This window comes from Mauremys reevesii, linkage group 4 (genome assembly GCF_016161935.1).
Source record: "Mauremys reevesii isolate NIE-2019 linkage group 4, ASM1616193v1, whole genome shotgun sequence".
Taxonomy (NCBI): Eukaryota; Metazoa; Chordata; order Testudines; family Geoemydidae; genus Mauremys; species Mauremys reevesii.
Window position 1 is genome coordinate 125,214,468 of NC_052626.1, and position 21,628 is coordinate 125,236,095.

General features: G+C 55.9%; 1 protein-coding gene across 2 annotated transcripts; it reads right to left on the reverse strand.

Annotated features, from left to right (window-relative positions):
- Positions 1-53: 53 nt before the first annotated feature.
- On the reverse strand, positions 54-20,254 carry EPS8L3 (EPS8 like 3). Of its 2 annotated transcripts, XM_039537681.1 has the most exons (20): positions 20,141-20,254; positions 18,246-18,307; positions 17,748-17,821; positions 15,105-15,169; positions 14,551-14,709; positions 14,107-14,256; positions 13,682-13,758; positions 13,010-13,191; positions 12,575-12,660; positions 11,785-11,899; positions 10,507-10,571; positions 8,995-9,075; positions 8,118-8,266; positions 7,350-7,458; positions 6,335-6,366; positions 5,010-5,106; positions 3,807-3,926; positions 3,388-3,473; positions 2,586-2,718; positions 54-1,500 (listed from the first exon to the last, which is right to left on the reverse strand). In XM_039537681.1, the coding sequence occupies exons 2-20, from the start codon at positions 18,284-18,286 to the stop codon at positions 1,483-1,485; spliced, it is 1,839 nt and encodes a 612-aa protein (XP_039393615.1). In that variant the 5' UTR covers positions 18,287-18,307; positions 20,141-20,254; the 3' UTR covers positions 54-1,482. The 2 variants fall into 2 exon arrangements, with proteins under 2 accessions (XP_039393615.1, XP_039393616.1); XM_039537682.1 differs by lacking the exons at positions 18,246-18,307; positions 20,141-20,254 and having other exon boundaries at positions 15,105-15,215; positions 17,748-17,818.
- Between the last annotated feature and the right edge of the window lie 1,374 nt (positions 20,255-21,628).

Below are 21,628 nucleotides of genomic sequence, written 5' to 3' on the forward strand. Positions count from 1 at the left end.
GAACTATTGGAACTCATTTACAAAACTTTTCTTAAACATTACATGAATATATTGTCTCATATTATAGAATTAGAATTCATAATCCCTATTACATTACAGCTCAAATATCTCATCATGGATCTTAACTAAAACTCTCGATACAGGTTTTTCCCCCAAAAGCATTTTAATCAAAAAAGCTGATTTTAAACAAATTGTTTAAAATAATCATTGATTTTTATCCACCCTGTCTAGGAACCATCAAGTGGCCTGTTTACATACTTCACCCTAATTCTCTAGAATCGTGCAGCTGGCTTAACAAGCAACCAGTGTTAGTGCATTGGGCACGGCCTTGCTTTGCACCAAGGCTCTAAGTAGTTGCATGGATTAAGGTTGCACAGATCATGCCCTCCTTGAAGAGGCTGCTGTTCACCAGTCACTGACTGGGTCTTCTGGTTATCATACACACAGCCAAGGGGGAGGGAGGTGACACTCATCCAATACAAAGTGCTTCACATACAAGGTAGTGTGTAAGCTACCCCAGCTTTGAGTGCTAGGAGGACTTGGGTCAGGTGCAGTTCATAACCCAGTTCTTTAGTGGCCTAGCTCCATATCTATCACTTCACTAGGTTGGGAATTTCCTCCAAACTGAAATGTTTAGCTTGGTGGATGCTAAACAACTTGACCACAGCCCCACACCCCCTTCTTTCCTCAAAACCATTTCCCATTCCCAGTATCAGGGGAAGAGCTCCTACCCCCTCTGGGGTCCCCTATTCCTAATACTCTGCCAAAGTCAGCCCCTAAATGGGGCTAGGAGAGAGAAGTTGATTCAATCACTTTATTTGTAGAGTCAAGAACTTACTTTACATACCACTGAACAAACTGCACCTGATAAGGGCTAGTCTTAAATTGCTCTGAGCTAGAAGAACCTGTGAGAACACAACACACATTTTGGGAGATCTTGGCCTTGCAAGCTTGATCTTAATGCATCTAAAAAAAATCTTTCTGCTTACGACTTAGTCAGCTCTGCAAAGGCATAATAGTAGGGAAAGAAAGCCAAGCATTCTCGGGGCTGTATCTGCTGGGGTTACATGTATTGTTAAACTCTAGAACTGGTGCTGTACAACTGGGAGAGTTGGACAAAGCCTGGTGGGGAGCTAAACTTATCTGCCTCTGATCAGAATGCTGAAGTCCATGTTTAGCTGGAGTGTATGTAGCCCTAAGAATAAATTAATGTTATCTGTAGTGCAGGAGAACCAAGCAGCCTGTCATGGACCAGGGCCCCCACCCTGTGCTAGGTGCTGTACAAACTGAACAAAAACAATGCATGATAGTTGGGTGACATATGGCTTCAGGGGATGTCTGCACTGGGTATAAGAGGCAGCGGAAGAGACTCAGAAGAATCCTCAAAGAGCAGTAGGGCTGATGCTAGAAGCGACCTGCTGTCCTTCTGTTCAGCCCCTGGGCTGCTTCTGCTAGACTGGAGATGGGGTAGAAGGGAGCCAGCTAATCATGAGGGCCAATCTGCAATAAGAAAGAGAAGTGCAGGGGGTTGAGGTTCCAGGCCTAGGCCTGGGCAGGGCCAAGCCAGCACTCCTCACAGGCTGACTACCCAGCATGGCTAGCACAGGTCAGTTAGTGCCACTCTCCAGTTTTCAGAGGAAACCCTTCATGGATGTGCCCTTCTTCTCCCCCTGCACATTTTTGGAAACTTCCTTCACCCCATCCCCTACTTTTGTGGGGTGGTTTTTTTTCCCCCTTCCTCTTTCCTCCCCACACCAATTGCATTTTACCACTGAAATGGGGGGTGGGGGAGGGGGGAATCAAAACAACTGAAAAAGCTGCTCTGTTGTTTCCTATTTTATCAAAATAAATTTTCTAAATGGAAACTTATTTAGGGGGTTTAAAAGGCCATTTTCAGGTTCTCTCCTCCCCACCCAACAAAACAAAAAACCTTTGAACATGTTGGTTCAGTTCCTTGCTATTGATCTTCAGCAGCTTTCAGGTAACGAGCTCTGGCACTTCTTGGGCCCCTAGCAGCAGAGGATCTAAGCACCCCACTCTTAGTGGATTTATCCTCACAGCCCCCTATGCGAGGTGCTCCTCTACCTGCCTTCCCTGGGTTTGCAGATGGCAGCGGGGTGCAGGCAGGAGCTAGGCCAGAGCATAGAGGGAGGCACTGCACGTGTGCTCAGGCAGACATGTAAAGGCCTAGGGAACTTTTACAGCAACCATTTAGGCTCGGAGTGAGTTTAGGTGCCTATGGGGTTTGGTGGCTGCCAGGCAGGGTTCTGTAGAGTGCAGGGGTGCTTAACACTGGGCCTGGGGCAAGAAGTACCTTTGTGGATCTGGGCTGAAGGGTCTCAAAAGGAACCCCAAAGCCCCCAAGCTTTGAAGACTCTGTCCTTCCCATAAGTCAGATATGAATACCTCAGCCAGCCCCCCCCCATGCTCATCTCTCCCCAACACCTAGACACCAGCCCCCTGAATGTTTAGGAAGTCCCCTCTCCCTGTGCTGTAGCGATCTCTGCAGTGTCTGTTCAGTGATGGCCCAGGTAGGGCCCTGGGATGCTGGCTTTGTGTATCTAATAAGCCTGTAGCAGACTCACCCCCAGGGATGATTTAACAGCAGAGAGCTTGAAGAAGACACGTCTCCCCTCTTCTGGGCAGACAGTTTTCATCTCCTCCTGGCTCATCCCCAGCAGCTGGTTGCCATTGAGCACACCAAGGCACTTCACCGTGCTGCAGGGAGACAGACAGACAGAGATGGTGAGGGAGGGGTAGCTGGGTGCACAGGGGATGAAGTAATCCCCGGAGATCAACTACCTGGTAAAGTGGGGACTGCAAAGAAAAACAATGGAGTGAGGAAATGGCAAAGCTCCCCAGCCAGACCATCAGCAGGGGAGACTGGCCTGGCAGGCGCAGTCTCTGTTCTAGCAGCAGCCGGGTCTGGACACAGGCAGATCTGCGCCAGGGGAGGTGCAGGTAGATGGTGGGAGGGAGGGGGTGTTTGCTGGAACGTACCAGCCAAGATGGTACCAGTACCATAGGGAAGCACTAAGTGGGGCAAGAGGCACTAGTCAGTTTCATGCCTGGGAGTGGCCACCTGCCCCTTCTAGGGCATAAGGATCCTGCTTTCTTCCCCTGGGTTGGAAGGGGGGTTGTTCTTCCCTCCCCCCCAAGGTATCAAAGTGTCCTTGAGTCCACCACGGTCCCACACAGCTCTAGGCTAACCCCAAACTACCCAACGGTGGCTTGGCCAATTCTGTGCCACTGAAGTCAGCGTTGGACACGATCAGCCCGCAGGGCTTCAGTATTGGGCCCGATGTGACTCAGGGAGACTAGTGGCAGGGAGGGGCCTTTCTCAGAGAGAGAGGCCAGTTTCCTGGGTTAGCAACTGAGACGACCTACATCTTGGAGAAGCCCATGTCCCGCAGCCAGGCCGTCACCTCCGCCGGCGTGGAGTGCTGTTGGAGACCAGGGGAGCCGCTTGGCGCCTAGATCCAAAAGAGAGGAGGGGACTGAGGAGTCTCACAGCAAATGAGCACGCTAATCACGTTGCCCCAACTTCCCTCTTCCCCCTTCCAGCCACCCCGCAAGCAAAAAGCTCTCAGAGCTGGTGTCTGCTGGATGGGAGATCGGGAGCCTTTAACTCAGTGCAGGGGATGAGATCAGGAAACCCACATTCTACAGCCAGCAGGTGCTGAACTGCTAGCAGGCTAGTTCCCATAACCCCACCCCCAAAGGGTATGGGGCCAGTGCCCCAGCACAAGGGTGGGGCAGCCAGGTCAGTGCGTTGCTGCATCTTGGAGTGGAACGGGGTGACCTACTTGGTTCATGCTGTTCTCCGCAGGCTCCTGATCCACTGGCCCCACGATGTTGTTCGGGATATAGCCCCTCTTGCCGGCGCTGTTTCTAGCAAGCCACCACTTCTTCCTCTGGTCTAGAATCTGAGCCAAGGGACACACACAGCGTAATTCAAATTAGCCCCCAGGAGCCCAGGTGGTGAATGAGTGAAAGCCGTCACCCCAGCCACCAGAGCACGGGATCACCCTCATGGCAATGCCAGACTCCCAGCATGCCATGGGGACTGTCTAGGGCATCTATTGGCAATTAAAGTCCTCGAGACTGAGGCCAGACAGGCCCATTCTGATCTCCTGCAGGGCACGGGCCAGAGAGCTGACACCAGCTGAGGATCAAACTAAATAAATATCACACCAGATTCTCGCCTGATTGGACTGGGTTCCTGGGGAGACAACTCCCGGTGCCTGCTGTGTAATGCAGTGCTACCATCCCACCCATGACATTGTGTGCTATATAGATCCATCAATCTGAAGGCCAGAAAGGCCCCTTCTCCCCATCATTTGACCGCCTTCATAGCCCAGCCCAGAGAATTGTGCACAGTGGCTAGTCCCTGCTGTAATGTGTCACGCTACTCGGCCATCAAGTCCAGTGTGCTGTTTCCAGATGAAAACAAACAGCCTTTCCCAAGATTGCATCTAGCCAGACGTGCCCAGGGGAGAGGCAACATTGCCTTCCTATCCCCAACTCACCTCCCCAAAAATCTGACACATCCAGCTTCCACTCTCATGAGACCGGAGCATACAGCGTTATAGTATGGGCATTATTAGCGGGCTTCATTTTAGTAGATGTCTGAAAACTCAACTCTGCTACTGGGCACAGTACTGTCGGTAAGAACAACCCGCCACAGGCCAACCCTGTGCATGATATTTAGTCCTTGTTCCCCAGCCGTGCCACTGTGCAGCCTCTGGGCTGGTGGCATTTAGCCATAGTCAGCAATCAAAGGTCACTCTATGCCTTGGTGCTGTAAGCCCTCTCTGCCTGTTTGCCAATCTCCGTTCACTTTGATCCACCGGTCCCTAGTAGCTGCCCTCCCTCTATGTCTGTAAGTCGTCCCAGAGGAATGCACTGTGCTTTAGAGAGGAATCCCAAAGGTATGTATGTTCTGATGCCAAGACTGCCTAGTAGAGACTGAACAACTCCCTGGCTTCACAGGACAGTTCCTGCCTTACCTCCAGCAGTTCCCCTTTCATGACAGTCAGCTCCTTGTTGTTCCTGGCCTGGAATTCGTACATGGCTTGCATGCGCTGAGGGGGACTAGAAGGAGCTCTGGAAGGAGACCATGTATGGAATTAGAGCCCAGGAGACTGGGAGATCTGTGACCCTCTCAGGCCTAGATCCCTAGTGAGCCAGCTAAGAGAGCCAGCTGCTTCTTACAAAAAGAGAACCCCATCCTGATCTCTCTCACAAAGCTCTGCATGGCATGTAACTGTTGATTTCAGTACTACTCCAATCACCAAGAGCAGGTCTAGACCCACAGGATTTTTGTCTAGACACAGCTAGAGGACCTGATCCTGAAGGGTGCTGAGCACCCTCAGCTCTCATCACTCCCCCATGGGAGTTGCGGGTGCTGCTGCCCATGCTCCTCCCCCCACCCCCCGAAGTGCTCAGCCCCTTCCAGGGTCAGGCCCATAGTCTGTTACTGTTGGGAGAACAGAGCCACTCAGCTACCCTGACACACTCAAGGGGAAAGAGCAACTGGCTGGGGCCAGGTGACCCAAAGGTGAACAGCAGGGGCTTGGGAGGGGCTGTGGGCTTTGCCTACAGAGATGGCATAGACAGCAGTCAGGAGTGGCAGGATGGCATGGAGAGAGCTCTCAGACCATGGGGTGGGGGGGCAGGACAGGGTGACCCACTTTCAGAGGCAATAATGCAGCGAGCAATTAAGATACTCGACAGGGGAGCCAAATGAGCTACTCATTTGCTGTCTCCAGCGGGTTTGACCTTCCTGTCTCACACAGACCCTCTTTTGTTCCAGGGATGCTTCCCCCACTTCTGACATAGCGTGAACCGCTGAACCCAAGGGTGGACAAAGCCCCCACCTTGGGTTTCCCTCCCTGGCATCACTGCAGCTGACAACAGGGCCCCTTTGTAATGAGCTGCCCTGGCCCCCACTCACAGGCTCAGAGACGGCCCAGGATGGAAGCACGGCTCTGCTGGCAGGCTGAGACCAGTCAGCTGTGACAGATTCTTCTGCCGGTAGGACAGAAAGAACCTTGTGTGTAGCAACTGCTGTGGAAGTGTGTGTGTGGCGTGGGTAGGATTTGGGGAACAGGACTGTGCTGAGCAAGGTGTGCGTGTGCACACTTGCGGTCTCAAGAGGTGATCCCAGCAAGTTCTGAGCAGGAGTTATTTGCCCTCATAGCCAGAGGCCCTGTGCTGCCCGTGTTCATTCATTCACACTGAAGTCCAAGGGGCCTTCCTGAATGCAGCGTATTGGGACATTTCTCAGAACCTCAATAGGAAGCCGGGCCAGCCTGGGGACAGGAGCACGTACCTGGACACGGCATGGTTCTGGCTTCCCAGGGGCTGCATGGAGAGATGACAAACATGCTTTAGTTACATCCTGGGGGGCATTCCAGGGAAGCTGAGGGTGGAACAGATGTGTGACAACCCCCAGAGCCACAGAGACAGCCTGGATAGGCTACGCAGCACGTGTGACCCCAGCAGCTTCTGCTCTGCAAACATAAACCTGTCTTTCCAAGCTACAGAAGAATCTCCCTCAGCTGTTAGCAATAGTAGGGCTTTTATCCCTGCTAGATCCTGGGTGGAGGGGCAGCAGTCCACACACAGCAAATTCTGCATGCACTAAGTCCCTGGTAGGGGACGTAATCCTTTCCCAGAGACTCACTCACTGCACAAAGTGCCAAGTCTGGCTACAACCTTCTGTTCAGTGTTTAAAGGGAAGGATGGGCTTACAGCAGTGCAAAGCATCTTCCCCTCCCCTGGACTCTGAGTTCCGATGTCTGGCTATGGTACACCTATGGCACTATAGCATCTGACCATCATAACCATTAATGCAGCTGTCCTAAGATTCCCCTAGTGAGACTTAGCAGTGCTACTAGTCCATTTTGCAGATGGGAAATTAAGGCACAGGTCCTCAAAGGTATTTAGGCACTTAACACCTATGGAAGTTAAGTACCTGAATACCTTTGAGGCTCTCTGCCTAAGTGACTTGCCCACGGTCATATGGGCAGTCAGTGGCAGAGCGGGAGCTTGACCCCCGGACTCCCAGGGCCCAGGCTAGTGCTCTAACCACTAGACAACCCCCTCTCTCTTACAAGGGGGTCCTGGGCCAAACTGCCTCATCAGTTTTGCTTCTGTGAGATGAGCCCATTAGATGTCCCTTGTGCTATTCCCCCTTCCCAAGTGGTCTGACAGTGATGTGAGGGGAATCCATCATAATCTGGGAGTAGCAGCTTTGGGAAGACAGTAGTTAAAGTGCGTCCCTCGGCCACCCAGCTCAAACTTTAATTTGTGCCGTCAGGAACAGCCTGGCAGTCAAGACTCACCCTCTCCACGTGAGTGGCGTTCTCCCTCTGGGTCGGCAGGGGGGGCACCCACCCATCTGAGAAGATGGGGATGTAGGGAGGGATGAACTGTCCACCTGGGTACTCTGTCCTGGGGTGGGGAAGAGAGAGAAGACTTTGCAATGCTGGTCTCCATACAGGACTGTAAACACATCTCTCTAACCACCGGCAGCTGCACAGGGTGGGTGGGAGCGACTCGAAGGGGGACTCATAGCCCTGACAACAAGCAAAGAACAGGTCAAGGAGCGCAGGCTGGGAAGGGAGGCACCTGCAGGAAGGTGCACGTGGGGGTGGAGGGGACGATGGAAAGCTCAGTGAATTGGTAAGGGGAGAACAGTGGAGGCTGCTGATTCCGAGCCGGCTCGGGCTGGTAGAGACAGACGCTATTCCTGGATGTCTGATGCCCATTTGCGAGGAGCTGACTCTGCCTTCAGCACAGCTTCTCTCCCCATCTCAGGGCTGAATGGGCAATGGAGCTTGAGCTCGCCTCTCAGACCAAGACAGAGCTGGGTAATGTGGGGAAGCTGTTGCCTGGGGCTAAATAGTGGACTTCAGACCAGCAACTACAATCCAGATTAACATTGAAGGGGGAGATGGCACCACTGGATCCCAGTTCGAGTTCTTTCCACGTTTGCCGGCTTAAGATCCTTCCTATTAACAGCAACGGACGGTGCACGTGCCAAGCAGCTGCTCCGCGCCCTGCTGGCTCAGCAGAGAGAATGGCCTGGATGGCCGAGGGACTCTCCTCACCTCGTTGTGTGCCAAGCCTTGCCCAGACTCTTCCAGGTGTCACGGTCCTTTTTCTCCAGAGATTCGTCCAGCAGGTCGATGGCTGCCTCAGTCAGCAGAGGGGAAACAATGGAAGAAGCCAGGTTTGGCCAGGGACAGTTGGATAAAATCTGTATATTGGGCAGATGGGGAGGAATCACAGCGATAAGTCAGGTCAGCCCAGAACCTCCCGCCTCTGACGGTCATGTCCGAGGGCAGCTGTGTTGTCAGGGTGCCCTGCTCACGCCTGCTTTGGGTGCAGCTGGGGGTGCTGAGATGTTTGCAGAGAGATCAGTAATGGTGAAGCACACAGCGCTGGGTGCAGGGGAACGGTTCACGCTATCACTGTGCAGCAGAGTTCCAAAGTGCTCTATGAACAGAGCCAATCACACAGCCCTTGGGGGCGGCGGGCGGATGCCGGTTTTACAGATCAGGACATGGAACCACAGAGAGGGGAAGTGACTTGCTCAAGGTCACAAAGCGAGCCAGTGGAAAAGCCAGGAGAACTGATTCCGAGGCCTGTGCTTTAATCACTAGCCCGTGCCCTCTCCTGGTAGCCATAAGACTATGTCCTGAGAATTTTACTGCCAGGGAAAATCCAGGGTCTCTCAGATTCCTGTGGTGGGGAAAAATCTGCATGCAACCCATTGTCCACTGTGAGCTGGCCCCCCTCTGTGCCCACATAGGACAAAGGGGCTTAGCTCTGGAATTCCTGGCAGAAGCCGCAATGGCTTAGTGCATGCAGAAGCCACAATGGCAGTCTTTACACCTACCCCTGAAGAATTGGATGCATGGATATGAGGGGAGTCAACCTGCAGCCCTATCAATGAGATGGATCCTAAAAGTGTGGGATACTCACGAAGGAGAGGGTGGAGAAGATGATTCGAACCAGTTCTGGGGCACTGGGCGGCTGCTGCTGCAGCTTAGGTTTCAGCTTCCCCTGTGCAGAGACAAAACATAGGCGAAGCTTTTCACCTCTCTGCCTTAGCCCTACTGCCAGGGAGGTAGCTGCATCCTGGGCAGCTAACGCAAGGAGGAGCAATGCAGAGGTGTTGCAAACTTGGCTGCAGCATGTGCTCTGTAACAAATGTGGCTGGCTCTGGTAGAGCAGGGGAGTCAGCAGCAGGGCCCCCAGCACCCAGGAACTCCCTGCTGCATGGATATGACAAACACGTACCTATGCTGTATGCAGTGTTCTTGCTATAGACCCCTGACTCCTGCAGATGCAAGGTCTGGGGGAGGCTGCAGTCTTGGTGGGGCAGAGCAGAGACACCTGGCCAGGACTGCGAGAAGGAAGAGGAGGAGCACACCAGCCATGGGGGAGTCCACCCCACTGCCGATTGGCTTTGTCCCAGGTCGGAGTCATTCAGCAACTGGATGGCTTGCCTCACGGCTGGGGACTCTTCCTCCTTGCAGGCCTGGCCAGGGATCTCTGCTCCTCCAGGCCAGGACGACTGCAGCCTTTCCGGCACCTTGCGCTCTGGTGTCTTGGACCCCTTGGCTGTGTGGGGAGCCCCCTGCAGCCCCACTGCCAGCACTGCCCTAGCCCTAACTCCAGCCAGACCCCCCCACTTGCTTTACAGCAACCTTAACAATTAAAATAGTTAAAAATAGAAAAAAATCAATATGAATCATCGAAATTAGAGACAATAAAACTTGAATTCTGCCAAGCCTACATACGCACCACCCAACCGTACCCCCACCACCCTGGCTCGGCATCCAGCAAGAGGGACAGCCAGGGGCATACAACACACACAGCTCCAGCTACTATTTTCTATATTTGTTCTCAGATCACACTCATCACCAAAGTTTCTGAGCACCTAAGCAGAGGAACCCCATGGGAACGGCCATGCAGGACCAGTCCCCCGGCCCTCACTGCTTGCGCCAGGTCAGCGACCAATGATTCCACTAGTTCCATAGTGGCTGATGGAAACTTCTTCAGCTCAAGCGATAGGGCCCGAGCAGTGCCAGGGGTTCCCTGGCTCTAAGAGGTTGCCAAGCAGCCATAGATTTTCCGGTGTTACAGGCACAGTGACCCCACCCTCCATCCCCAGATCCCTCCGTCCCTGATCCTGTTTAGTTTCAATAACTAACATGATTCCTTGGTGGCGTTGAGGGAAGTGGGACACAGAGGGTTGGGTGCACAGGGTGTCTGCATCCAGGCATTTATACCATGCTCATCTCCATTGTATCCCAGTGCTCAGCCTCTTGCGGGGAGGGGATAGGTTCCCCTGATGGACTTGTGCCCTCTGCTAATTGGGCCAGGCTATGTCTGCGGACGATACAATGGGCTCTGTGTGCTGCTGCGATGGGCACCCTCCTCTTCGACCCACAGCCAGCTCTGCCCACCCAGCCGGTAGCCATGACCTACCACCAGGTTTAAGGCGTATTTGATCTTCTGGAAGCAGGTCTCATACTCAGGCTCTGGGAGCAGCACTGTGAGGCAGAGAGAGGGAGAGACGAGAGGGAGCTGTCAGCCTGGTAGCTGGGCCCTTACACCCACCTCTCCCACACCGCAGCAAGCAGACAGCCAGATGCCGACAGACAGATCGGCCTCCCCACCCACGCACACTCAGGGCAGGTAGCTTCGCTCTCAGGAGTGGGCCCTGTCCATCGCCCCTCCTCCATCCCCATCCCCTCTCCTAACAGCTGAGCACAGCAGGGAGCCTCAAGAGATGGGCCCCAGCCCCAGCTCGGGAACTGGCTCCTGGAGAGGCAGCCCAGGCCTGGGGACTGATCTGGGGCAGGAGCCGCCCAGGCCCTGGGACTCCACCTAGCCATTAGGAAGGGGCAGAGGCTGTGCCAAAGAGCATGGAGCTCCGTTCATGGGGTAATTCCTCGCCCGCCCCAACGTCTGAATAGCCGCATGCTCTGCGCTACCCACTCCAGGCTGGAGATACGGATACACTAGCCAGGGGCACAGACTCTAGCCATTTCCTTCCCCTGGGGGCCAACAGAGACCTGCCCCCCAGATCCACCTCTCCCCTGGGGGCCCACCCAGAGTCCTGCCCCCCAGATCCACCTCTCCCCTGGGGGCCCACCCAGAGTTCTGCCCCCCAGATCCACCTCTCCCCTGGGGGCCCACCCAGAGACCTGCCCCCCAGATCCACCTCTCCCCTGGGGGCCCACCCAGAGACCTGCCCCCCAGATCCACCTCTCCCCTGGGGGCCCACCCAGAGACCTGCCCCCCAGATCCACCTCTCCCCTGGGGGCCCACCCAGAGACCTGCCCCCTAGATCCACCTCTCCCATCACAGGGTGTGTCTACACTCACTGCAGCTGGGACTGAGTGTCCCACCCTGGGTAGATGGACACACACTAGCTCTGCTCTGGCTACAATGCTATAAATAGCATTGTGGATGCTGCAGCACAGGTTGGGGCATAGAGTCCAGGCCTCTGCAACAGAGTGGGCAACCTGGGCCATGCTCATGCCGCAACATGCACACAGCTCCACTGAAGTGCGTTAGCCGAAGCACAGCTAGTGCGTCTGCCTACCGAGGCTGAGAGGCTCACTCCAGCGGCTCTGGAGACGTCCCCTCAGAGACCTTCCCAGGTCCCCTTTCCCCTGGGGGGGCTATGCAGAGATTTACCCCACTTCTCCAAGGAGCGCAAGACCCCCTTCCCTCCCGTAACCCTTCCCCCTCCCTCACCTCCTCTCTCCTTGTCCTTTTTCTTCGACTTCTTCTTGATGCTCAGCGAGCCGCTCGTCTCCTTCAGCTTCCCCACAAAGAGCTCGATGTCACTCAGCACGTGGTTCAGGATTTCCTGCCGACACAAGCAGCAGGGATGTATCTGAGGCAGTGCGGGGCCCCAGGCCAGCCTCTATCTCTGGGGAGAACACCCAGGCCTAGCCATTGCAGCCAGAGCACAGAGCACAGTCTGCCCATGGGGAACCTAATGCTGTATATTGGCTGGAGAAGTCTTGCATCGGGACCAGCCCGGCAGGTGTCAGAAGGTGGTGGAGCTCCTGCCCTGCCACAAACCCGGATCTCCCCAGCTCCCCCTCGTCCTCCCTTCGTCTCGCCGGCCAGCCCACAGCTCCTTCTGGGCAGGGCTGGGACACAACTTGTCCCCTAAGCCAGCTGGCAGAGCTGCAGAGGCTAAACATCCGCTGCTACCCCCCGGCTGCTGCTTCCCCTCTCTCTTCTGCCAGCTGCTCTCTAGGCCTTTCGAAGGCAGAGAGGCCTTTCTCCTCAGGCCTGGCAGGACACTTGGCGAGTTCCTTCCCACGTGGGTCCCAGCCTGACATCGCAGTCCCCAGGAGGGTCAGAAGTGTGTCAGTACCAAACAAGGTCTGTCCTACTGCAAGTTTGCCTGACGATGCACCAGGGGCCAAGCCTATCCTTGTGGGCAGGCTCCACCAGGCGATGATGGGGGCTGCAGCAGTCCCAGGAAAAGCTGGTATCTAGGAAGCAGCTGGAGCAGTCTTGGGGCACTTACAGTGTCTTTGTCGAAGTCCTGCGTCACCTGCAAGCCGGGATCTGTCCAATCGTCTCTCGGCTTTGGGGGCCGCGGCTGGTCAGGCGCTGCAATAGCCAGGAGGCTGGGGTCAGTTGCAGCAGGCAGAGGTTTGTGGTGGGGTTTCCATTCCACGCCCCTGTCTGCCAGGGCTCAGAGTTACAGATCCCATCCCCTCCACTGCCCTCTGCACCCTCCCACAGCACCTCTCCGCGCTCTGCAGACATCAGTGAACGCAGCCCAGCTAAGGGGAGTCAGTATCATGAGCCCCATGGTACAGAGAGTCAGTGGCAGAGCTGGGAAGGAACTCCATGAGTCCTGAGTCCAAATCCTGCTCCAAATCCCTGGCCTGCCCCTCCTCTGCGCCAACCCACCTCCATGCACCAGCCCCTCCCTGCCATACCAGAGCCTGTTTACCATAATCCATGGAGGCTGGGGGATTCTGGGGCACCTGGTCTTGGCTCTGCCACCCTCGTGGCGTGGCAGGAATAAAGGGGTCTGGCTCTGGCGGTCCAGCCCACCTATCCTGGCTGGTATGTGGAGGGTTACTGTGGAAGGACCCTCGGCTCTGCTGGGACAGCATGATCTCCAAACTGCTCCTGAGAAAGGGAACAAGGAGGCATGTTCTAGTAATGCACCATTAGGTGCTGTCCCTGCAGAGGGGCTGGCGGGAGACTTCTTCGGTCACAGAGAAGGGGCTGAATTGCGCCCCCTGGGGACACTGGAGGAGAAATGCCTGGTGATCCCTAGGAAGAGGGGTGAGGGAAACACATCCTATCCACAAGGGCTCTGTGTGACTCAACCCTAGGAGCACCCCAACTCTATGGAAGGACTGAGGGCCCCTGTCTAGAGCTGGGGTGTGGGCTGTATCCCTTGGGGACTTCAGAAGGTGGGGAATTTTCTTTGTACCTTTATGGGGGGGTTCCTTACTGGAAATCCAGGGTGTGTGGAGGCGGGACGGGGGCTCCTGGGAATCCAGGGTTGGGAGCCTGTGTCAGACCTGGAAGTGCCCCAGCAGGAGACAATGGTTGAGGGGCGGGGTTGCACATACGTTACCCTGCTGGAGACAGGCTCTCTGCACCCCGTTACCTGAGCACATCCTGACTCTCCCGTTCCCCTTTCCACTCCTTGACAGCCTTCTCCAGGTTGGCTTTCATTAGCTCTGCCTAATGGGAAGGGAAGAGGAACACAGCAGGACCATGAGTTCCCCTCCACAGCCCTGCAGCCGAGAGCAGCGGTCCCTATGCTGCCAATAGCAAGGGTAGACCCCAGAGCATCCAGCTCTGAAAGCAACTGCTACTGGAGCTATAGGAGACTCTCCCTAGCAGTGTGGGGACAATGACACACAATCATGATTCCATCCAGTACAGGGCTGCAGTGACACATACACCCCATGTTAATAAGTCTCCCATTCCCGTGCTCCACAGAGAGGGCCAAGCCGCTACCTGAAGCCGTCCTTAGACCTGCTGCCACCCACCGAGGCGGTACTGTGTAGCAGGGCCCGTGCTGCTCACCCCCAACTGCTCGCACTGGAAGAGGAGGATGCTGCTCCCGTGCTGGCTCTGCTCCCTCACGGTGATGGCCAGGATGGAATTGTAGACACAGCGGTTGAGGACGGCAGTGCACTCCTGGACGCTCTCCAGGGGGAAGCTCTCCAACTCCTCCTGCAGCGGGGGTGGGAGGAGATGGGGGGAACGGGGCAGATCAGCAGGACAGTGGGTGTCTCTGCTTTGCTGGGGATCCAAGCTCCTCTCCCACATGGACATGGGGTGTGTGTGGAATCCTATGGGCCAGAGGCAGCATTTCCTGCTAGCCCTATGGCAGGGGATGAGGGTAAGCCCCCCGAAGCACTCTGCTTTCTCCCCCAAGACCCCAAAGAGAGTGCATGCTGGGGGGGGGGCTGGGCCCTGTTGGGAGGAGGGGAGGTGGCTGAGATGGGCTGGGAGACCCCCATGCACCTTGGTCTCGATGTCACTCAACAGCAGCTCATGGCCCCTCACTTGCAGGACCATGTCCTGTCCCCAGACCCGTCCCTGTGCGTCCATCATCTTCAGCCGTGCCACACAGTCATCCACGCCACGGATGTCCTTGGAGTCCACGTGGACGGTGAGCAGGTGCTGGGGACACAGAGCACAGTGTCCAGGCCCTCCCCAGTGTCCCCCACCCCAGCCCCTGACCGCAGGAAAGGGGATGTGTGGGGCACCATGCAACCTGAGGTGAGGGGTCCCGCGTGACATGGCTGAGCAAGGTGGCAGTGGGTGGTACTGGCCAGTGCAGAGTACGAGGTGGGGACGTCTCGTCTGCATTCAGTTGGGAACCCAGCCAGAGTTCAAGCCCAGAGGAAGCAGCGTGCACCAGCATCACCAACCTGGCACACCAGAGCATGCTGGGAAGGCCCCTCCCCACTGGGGTGAGATGACAGCGTGGGGACAGCTGGTCGTGCTCTGATGGGTGGGTGTGCACAGGGCATTTTCTACAGGGAGGGAAAACAGGCCATTTGGGCTTCTCCTACCTCCACACGGTGCTGGAAGTCACTTTGCTGCTTCAGTGTGGAGAGGGTGTAATCCTTGCGCTGGCCTGCAGGCGGAGAAGGGCAAGAGGAATGAAAGGGAGAGGCAGAAATCTGGGGAGAAGAAGGGGCTGGCTGACGGGAGCAGTGGTGCAAGTAGAAATAATTTCTTGCCGGTGCTGCACTCATGGGAGGGACAGAAGGGAGGGCACTTGACCCCCCCCATGTGACTCCACCCCACCCCCAAACCGGGGCCCCCACACTCTCCCTGTCCCCTCTGACACCCCACTTACTTGTCTAAAATTTTACAACAAAATGATGCTTTTGGACCCCTGGTGCCACCTGTACTTCCACGTGTCACTGAGGATCCAGCAACACCCCACACTGAAAACTTCTTAATTGAAAGAAGGATAGGAAGTCCAAACTAAACTTCTGCCAGCTAGCCTTTATCTGAGGGTATGTTCACTACCAACCGTAAACGCTGTAAAAAAACCACCCCCCCATGAGGGGAGTAGCTCCCAGCGCTGGTGCTTTGTCTACACTGGCATGTTGCAACGCTGAAACTTGCAGCACTGGGGGGGTTCACACCCTGAGTGAGAACGTTTCAGCGCTGTAAAGTGGCAGTGTAGACAAGGCCTAAGTATTGCTCCTCGCCAGGCACCAGGAAAGCAGAGATGCAGCGCCATCTGGGTTTGATGGGAAAGAGGCACAGAACTGTGTGTGCCATGTGCATCTTGATAGAGCTACAGCCCACACTGTTGTATTATTTTCCTCAGCATGATGTACAGGAGGGGCAATTGAAATCAGCCCGGCAGAACGTGCATGAGAACTGCCTCTGGGCAGAAAAGCAATTGATCAAAATCACATTCTCTGATCTCTTGGGGCCAAATCCTGTTCCCACTGAAATCAAAAGAAGTTTTGCTATTGAATTCAATGGGAACAGGCTTTGACATTTGGAGAGGAAAGAACAAAACCACTCAAGCAATGGCTATGTTGCTTATACCACAGGTATCAAAGGCTGCTGACTCATGTGAGAAAGCCAGCAGAGATCTGATCTTTGTCTGTTGCAAGGGAGAAATCAGCAATCAATGAGGCTAGAACAGTCTTTGGACCATAACCAACTCATAAGTCCATCTGCAAATAGGGTGACCAGACGTCCCGATTTTATCGGGACTGTCCCGATATTTGCTTGTTTGTCCCACGTCCCGACCGATGTTCGGTCGGGACACTGGACAAACAAGCAATTTTGCCCTCTGCTCCCGCGCACAGGCGAAGCCCGGAGGGGCTCGTGCCCCCCCACCCCGACTCCGCCCCCTCCTTCCCCCATTGGATCCCTCCCCAAATCCTCTCCCTGGCCCCACCGCAGCCCCGCCCCCTCACTGCCCCATTGGATTCCTCCCCAAATCCCCGCCTCTTCCCCAAGCATGCCATTCCTTCTCCCTCCCAGGCTTGCGCCGATCAGCTGTATGGTGGCGCAAGCGCTGGAGGGAGGCCTGGGGGACACAGGGGAGTGTGAGGTCAGTGAGTCCAGCCTGGCCCCGAGCGCAGGCAGGAGGGTGGGACGATAGCTGCAGGGGCAGCCCCGGGTCTGGCCTGGGGAACTGGCTCCCTGTACGCGTCCATGGGTGGGGGTGGGGGGGCAGCAGCTGCCCGCGCGGGGACTCTGACGGGGCTTCACCTCCCGCCACATGGAGGCAGCAGCAGCCCCGTTCATTCTCCTGTGGGACCTGAGCGGGACAGGGGAGCTGGGGCCTGCTGTCCCCACTCTGGGGCCACCCGCGGTGCTCTGCGGGGCAGGTGGGCCTGGGCCAGGCCTGGGCACACTCAGGGTGATGGGATTTCACCGCCCCGCAGGGCGGGCTGTAGGGAAACCCCGCCCCAGGGCGGAGGCAGAGGCAGCCCCATTCATTCCCCTGTGGGACCAGAGCGGGACTGGGGGGCTGGGGCCTGCTGCCCCCACTCCGGGGCCGCCTGCGGGATTGCACCAGCTGGGCACCTTCCCCTACGGGGGGAGGTGGAGAGGAGGCGAGCTGGTGAGGGTGGGGGGGGGGGCGCGCTGGCGGCTTTTTTTTTTTTTCCACCATCCCCCCTCCCAACATCCCAATATTTTCAGTTTTGTCATCTGGTCACCCTAGCTGCAAAAGATCAAGGAAATATGAAGGCTCCAGATTATCTTAAAGTCCTCAGTCCCTTGATTAGAATGCTCCCATCAGTATATGTTTATAGTCCAGAGGCTGGAGCAGGAATCAAAAACACTGTCTAAACACCTTCCGTTCCCCCCACCCCTCCCCTCTTGAGAACTCCTGACCAACTTAACAGCACAATACATATGCTAACAAACTGAAACAAAGGCTTTGTTTAAATTTGTTAGCATATGTATTGTGCTGTTAAACCCATATAAAGAATAAATGCCCTCCCTAGCAGCATTCTGCTCCTTTAAGGAGCAAAGTGCAGCTCCATCCCTACTCCACAGGGGCGGGGCCAGTCTCCCCAAGTCTTTCCGGTACCCCATACCCACTAAAAATCTCTTGCCGGTACTGCATACTGGAGCATACCACCCTATTTGCACTCCTGCACGGCAGGTGCGGAGACATGAGGGAGGAGAAGGGGATGGATAGGCTGAAAGCAGGAGGACGCTGGTCTTACGATAAATGGCTTTGCTGCTGGGCCTGGATGTGCTGTTGGCTCTGATGAAGTCTGGGCTGCCATTGCTGAACTCACTGCAGAGAGGACAGACAAGCAGACACCTGGTGCATAAGATCTGCCAGGCTCCCAAGGACCCTCCTCTCTCCCCCCGAGTTGGACCCTTGCTCCCCAGTGCAGGGACCTGCTGGCATGTGCCAGGTTGTGCAGCGGAGCCGGGCGAGTGGGGTTTGATGACAGTCGGCCTTTGCCTGGCCCCCACCGGCCCGTGGGGAATCTCAGAGGGTGCCTCCCCACCCAGATGGGGAGATGCAGAGGGAGCAGTGCCTGGGCCCTGTTTGGAAGATGCCCCCTGTCCCTCAGGTAGGCTGCTCTGCCCAAGAGCCCTGGGGATGGTCAGAGAAGCAGCTGTCAAATGGAGCTTGATTATACTGTGTGTCTGTGGGGTGGGGGAGCAGGGTAGGGGACACCCCCAGAGCCCTAAGAGAGATGGGCACTCACTTGTACTGAGACTCGGTCCCGTAGTCAAAGTGTTCCATCATAATCAGCCCAGAGAGCAGGCCCTGCAAAACAGAAACTTCAGAGCCCACACCCAGGGGATGGGATCAGCTGCGGGAGGGCAGGACAGAGGGAGCTGAAAGGAGGCAGGCCACAGTAGTAGGAGGATCATATGTCCCATTTTGGCCAGGACAGTCCCTTTTTTAAGCCCTGTCCCGGTGGTCCTGACTTTTCTGGCAAGAGTGGGCATTTGTCCTGATTGCTACTGCAAAGCTGATTAGTGGCAAGAGCAAATGGGCCAAATGCCCACTCTTGTTAAAAGAGAGTGGGGTGCGGAGGAACGTGCATGGTGGTGATGCCAGCCCCGTGCAGGGGGAGAGGCAGGGCTCAGACAGGGGCAGGCAGGGCTCCCACCCCCCGCCTCTGCTCCCTCGGCCTCAGTGCACACCAGACACTGATGCTACCTGGCCCTCCCTCAGTATAGGGGCACACCCTGATCCTGCCCAGCCATGCAGCCCTGCTGCAGGGAACAAGGGGCTTCCAAAGAGTGAGGTTTGGAGACTCCAGGAGGGTTGGAGACTGGAGCCATCATTATCCAGTGGGGGAGCCCAGGGAGGAGAGCTAATGATTTAGCCTTCACTAAAGGGCTTCAGCTAAACTCAGTCCCTGTCCTCTTCCCCAGCTTCTGCTCCTCAAACTCTTACCTGCTCCACGACGGGCTGGATCTGCCCAGAAGGGGAGGGGACAATGCTAGGCCAGCTGTCCGAATTACCCCAAATGCCTTCCCTCCTGAAAATAGATCCCCAGGATGTTTGGAAGGACTATAACCTCTCCTGCTTCAGGGTGTGAGCTACCCTTTAACTAACGGGATCAGGTTATTTCACAATTATCCACTGGGGAGGGGGGTTTCTTGCACCTTCCTCTGAAGGGGCCAGCGCTTCCATTAGGCGACCCTAGGCAGTCACCTAGTGAGCCAAGATTCAGGAGGCGGCATTTTGTGCGCTCCCCACGCGGTGTGCGGGAGCTTCCGGTTCGCTCCCATCGCGCTGCCGAAGAAGGACCTTCTGCTGACATGCTGCGGAAAACAGCAGCAGGCAGTTGAGCAGCTCAATGACTGCCGCTGTTGCCTGCGGCATTTCGGCGGCGGGTCTGTCTTCGGCGGCGCGATGGGAGTGGAACCGGAAGCTCCTGCGCGCCCCGTGGGGAGCGCACAAAATGCTGCCCCCCAAATTCTGTCTAGGGCGCCAGAAACTCTGGCGCCGCTCCTGGGCGCTGGGCAGTGCCAGAGCCAGGACACTAGGCTAGATGGGCCTCTGCTCTGATCCCATATGACAATCCCTCTGCTCCTGTGTCACAAAAGCTTGGTCTCTACTGAGCCCCGTAACTAATCAGGCCTCCATTCTCGCCCGTTCCGTCTCCTCACAGCCACTGATGCCACTTATCAGACAAGCGCTGCAATCAATCCAAGCCCTTCCTGGCCAGCTGCCCTGGCTCTAGCAAAGAGCACCAGGAAGTTCGCGGCGTCACTGCCCTGCCAGCCATCTTGCTGTTAAGAAGCCCCAGATGAGGCATTTTCCCTGCAGGGCTTGAAATGCTGGAGGGAGGGCAACTCGCCTGGTTTGAGAGGGAGATTCCCCTTAGTAACCATGTGTCTGAATTGCTGCTGGTTAACTCCAGCTCATATCTTTCCCCTTCAGAGCCACGTCACACCACTGCCTGCCAGCCGGATTCAGAGAGCAGGGGCCTTTCTCCAAGCAATTAGCTGCTCCTCAGAGTCTTCTCCCTGGGGAGCCATCATCAACCTGGACCTGCCTGCTGCTTACTCCTCCCTCGCTAAGGGTTTGGAGCAGCACCTGGTGCCAGAAGCTGGCAGCTAGAGGATACTGCAAGTTGGTTACCTGGCAGGTTGTCGGGGCGATGGCAACTACCCGTTCTCCAGTGGGCGATCACAGGGGCATTCTCTCCTGGAGAAAGTCAGGGGAAGAGAAGGGGGCCCGGAGCTGCGGCTTGGACAATCTACAGCTTCAACTGCAGACTTTGATCTCCCCAGCTCTGGACTCGCTCTCTTGGTAACCGGACCCAGAGGGAGTCAATCATAATAATCTCGTCTGACGTGTGACACAGGGACCACGCCTGCTGCTCTTTGGTCTCTCACATAGGGAAATTAACCACCATGCAGGTCCCTGCTGATACACAGCAATCCTAGGCTACAGCAGCTTCAGAGCGGACCATCACTCAGCTCTATCCCTGGACCTCCACCCTCATTGTCAGCACCCTGACTAACCCAGCTATGGAGATCCCTGCACAGCAGACCTCCCCGCCCCGATATCCCTCCCCTCCCACGATGCCATGACCCTCACACACAGCTCTGCTGGCTCCCCTCCTGTGATCATCCTGCCCTCCAGCACTTCCTCCTCACGCAGAGCTGAGCTCCCGGCATTGCTCTGCCAATGGCGCTGAATCCTGACCCACTTTGCCACTCCATTACTGGCAGTTTCTGGATCACATGCTGGTTTCGTGACGCCACTGGGGATTCATTCACTAGACCCGTTTCACATGTGGTTTATTCTGCATTCGGGCTCACAGCCCTCTCCCTGGCAAGCTATTAACCGATGCTGGAGGGGGCTTCTCCAAACCAAACTTAGCCCCACCACCTGCTGGTTCTTCAGCACAACTCCCCCCTCACTCTGCCTTTCCCAGTCCCCTCCCAGCAATACGGTGTCTCCAGCACTGTCCTTTCCCGTCCTGGATAGGACCCCTCCTCTCCATTTACCCTCAGGCTCCTGGTCTCCACCCCTCAAGACCCGTCCAGGGCTCTTCCCTGGCCTTCGCTTCTCCACAGGGATGCCTTGTTGATAGTGTGGACCTTGGACAGACCTCCAGGGTTTAGTTGTGAGGACAGCACCTCCCTTGTTTTCCTGACAACCAGCAAATACAAACCCCAGCAACTCATCCCCCCGCCCCAGCACAGGCAGGGGCAAAGCACCACAGGAGCGCCTGGAGATTGCACAGAAGCATTGGCTTCTCCATCAGGGGCTTAGCAGCACCGCAGAGTGAGGGGAGGGCTGGCCTCAGACTGCAGACCCACACCCCTCTCCGTCTCCTCCTGCTGCCCCTCCCCAGAACACTCGCCCCCACCTCCCCCATCCCATCCCCTTCCCATTCTTATTTGCCCCTCTATTCTTTCCTCCTCACCCTCCTGTGGCTAGAGTAGTCAGGATGGGGTTAAACTAATAGCAAAAGGGGAGGGTAAAAAGAGTGAAGATATGAGCGCTCAGCTCAAAAATCAAGATGTTGAGAACAAAATGAATAAAGGCACCAAAGGGCAAAAGAGAATAAATTCTTGAATTGCCGCTACACTGATGCTAGAAGCCTGGGTAACAAAC

What these genes read in the sequence shown, in the direction of transcription:
- EPS8L3 (XM_039537681.1), bottom strand. Translation starts at nt 18,286, where the DNA reads ATGATGGAACACTTTGACTACGGGACCGAGTCTCAGTACAA. An exon ending in AATACGCCTTAAACCTGGTG is followed by an intron (nt 9,076 to 10,506) that starts GTAGGTCATGGC and finishes GTCTCTGCACAG; the next exon opens with GGGAAGCTGAAACCTAAGCT. An exon ending in TCTTCTCCACCCTCTCCTTC is followed by an intron (nt 8,267 to 8,994) that starts GTGAGTATCCCA and finishes CCCAATATACAG; the next exon opens with ATTTTATCCAACTGTCCCTG.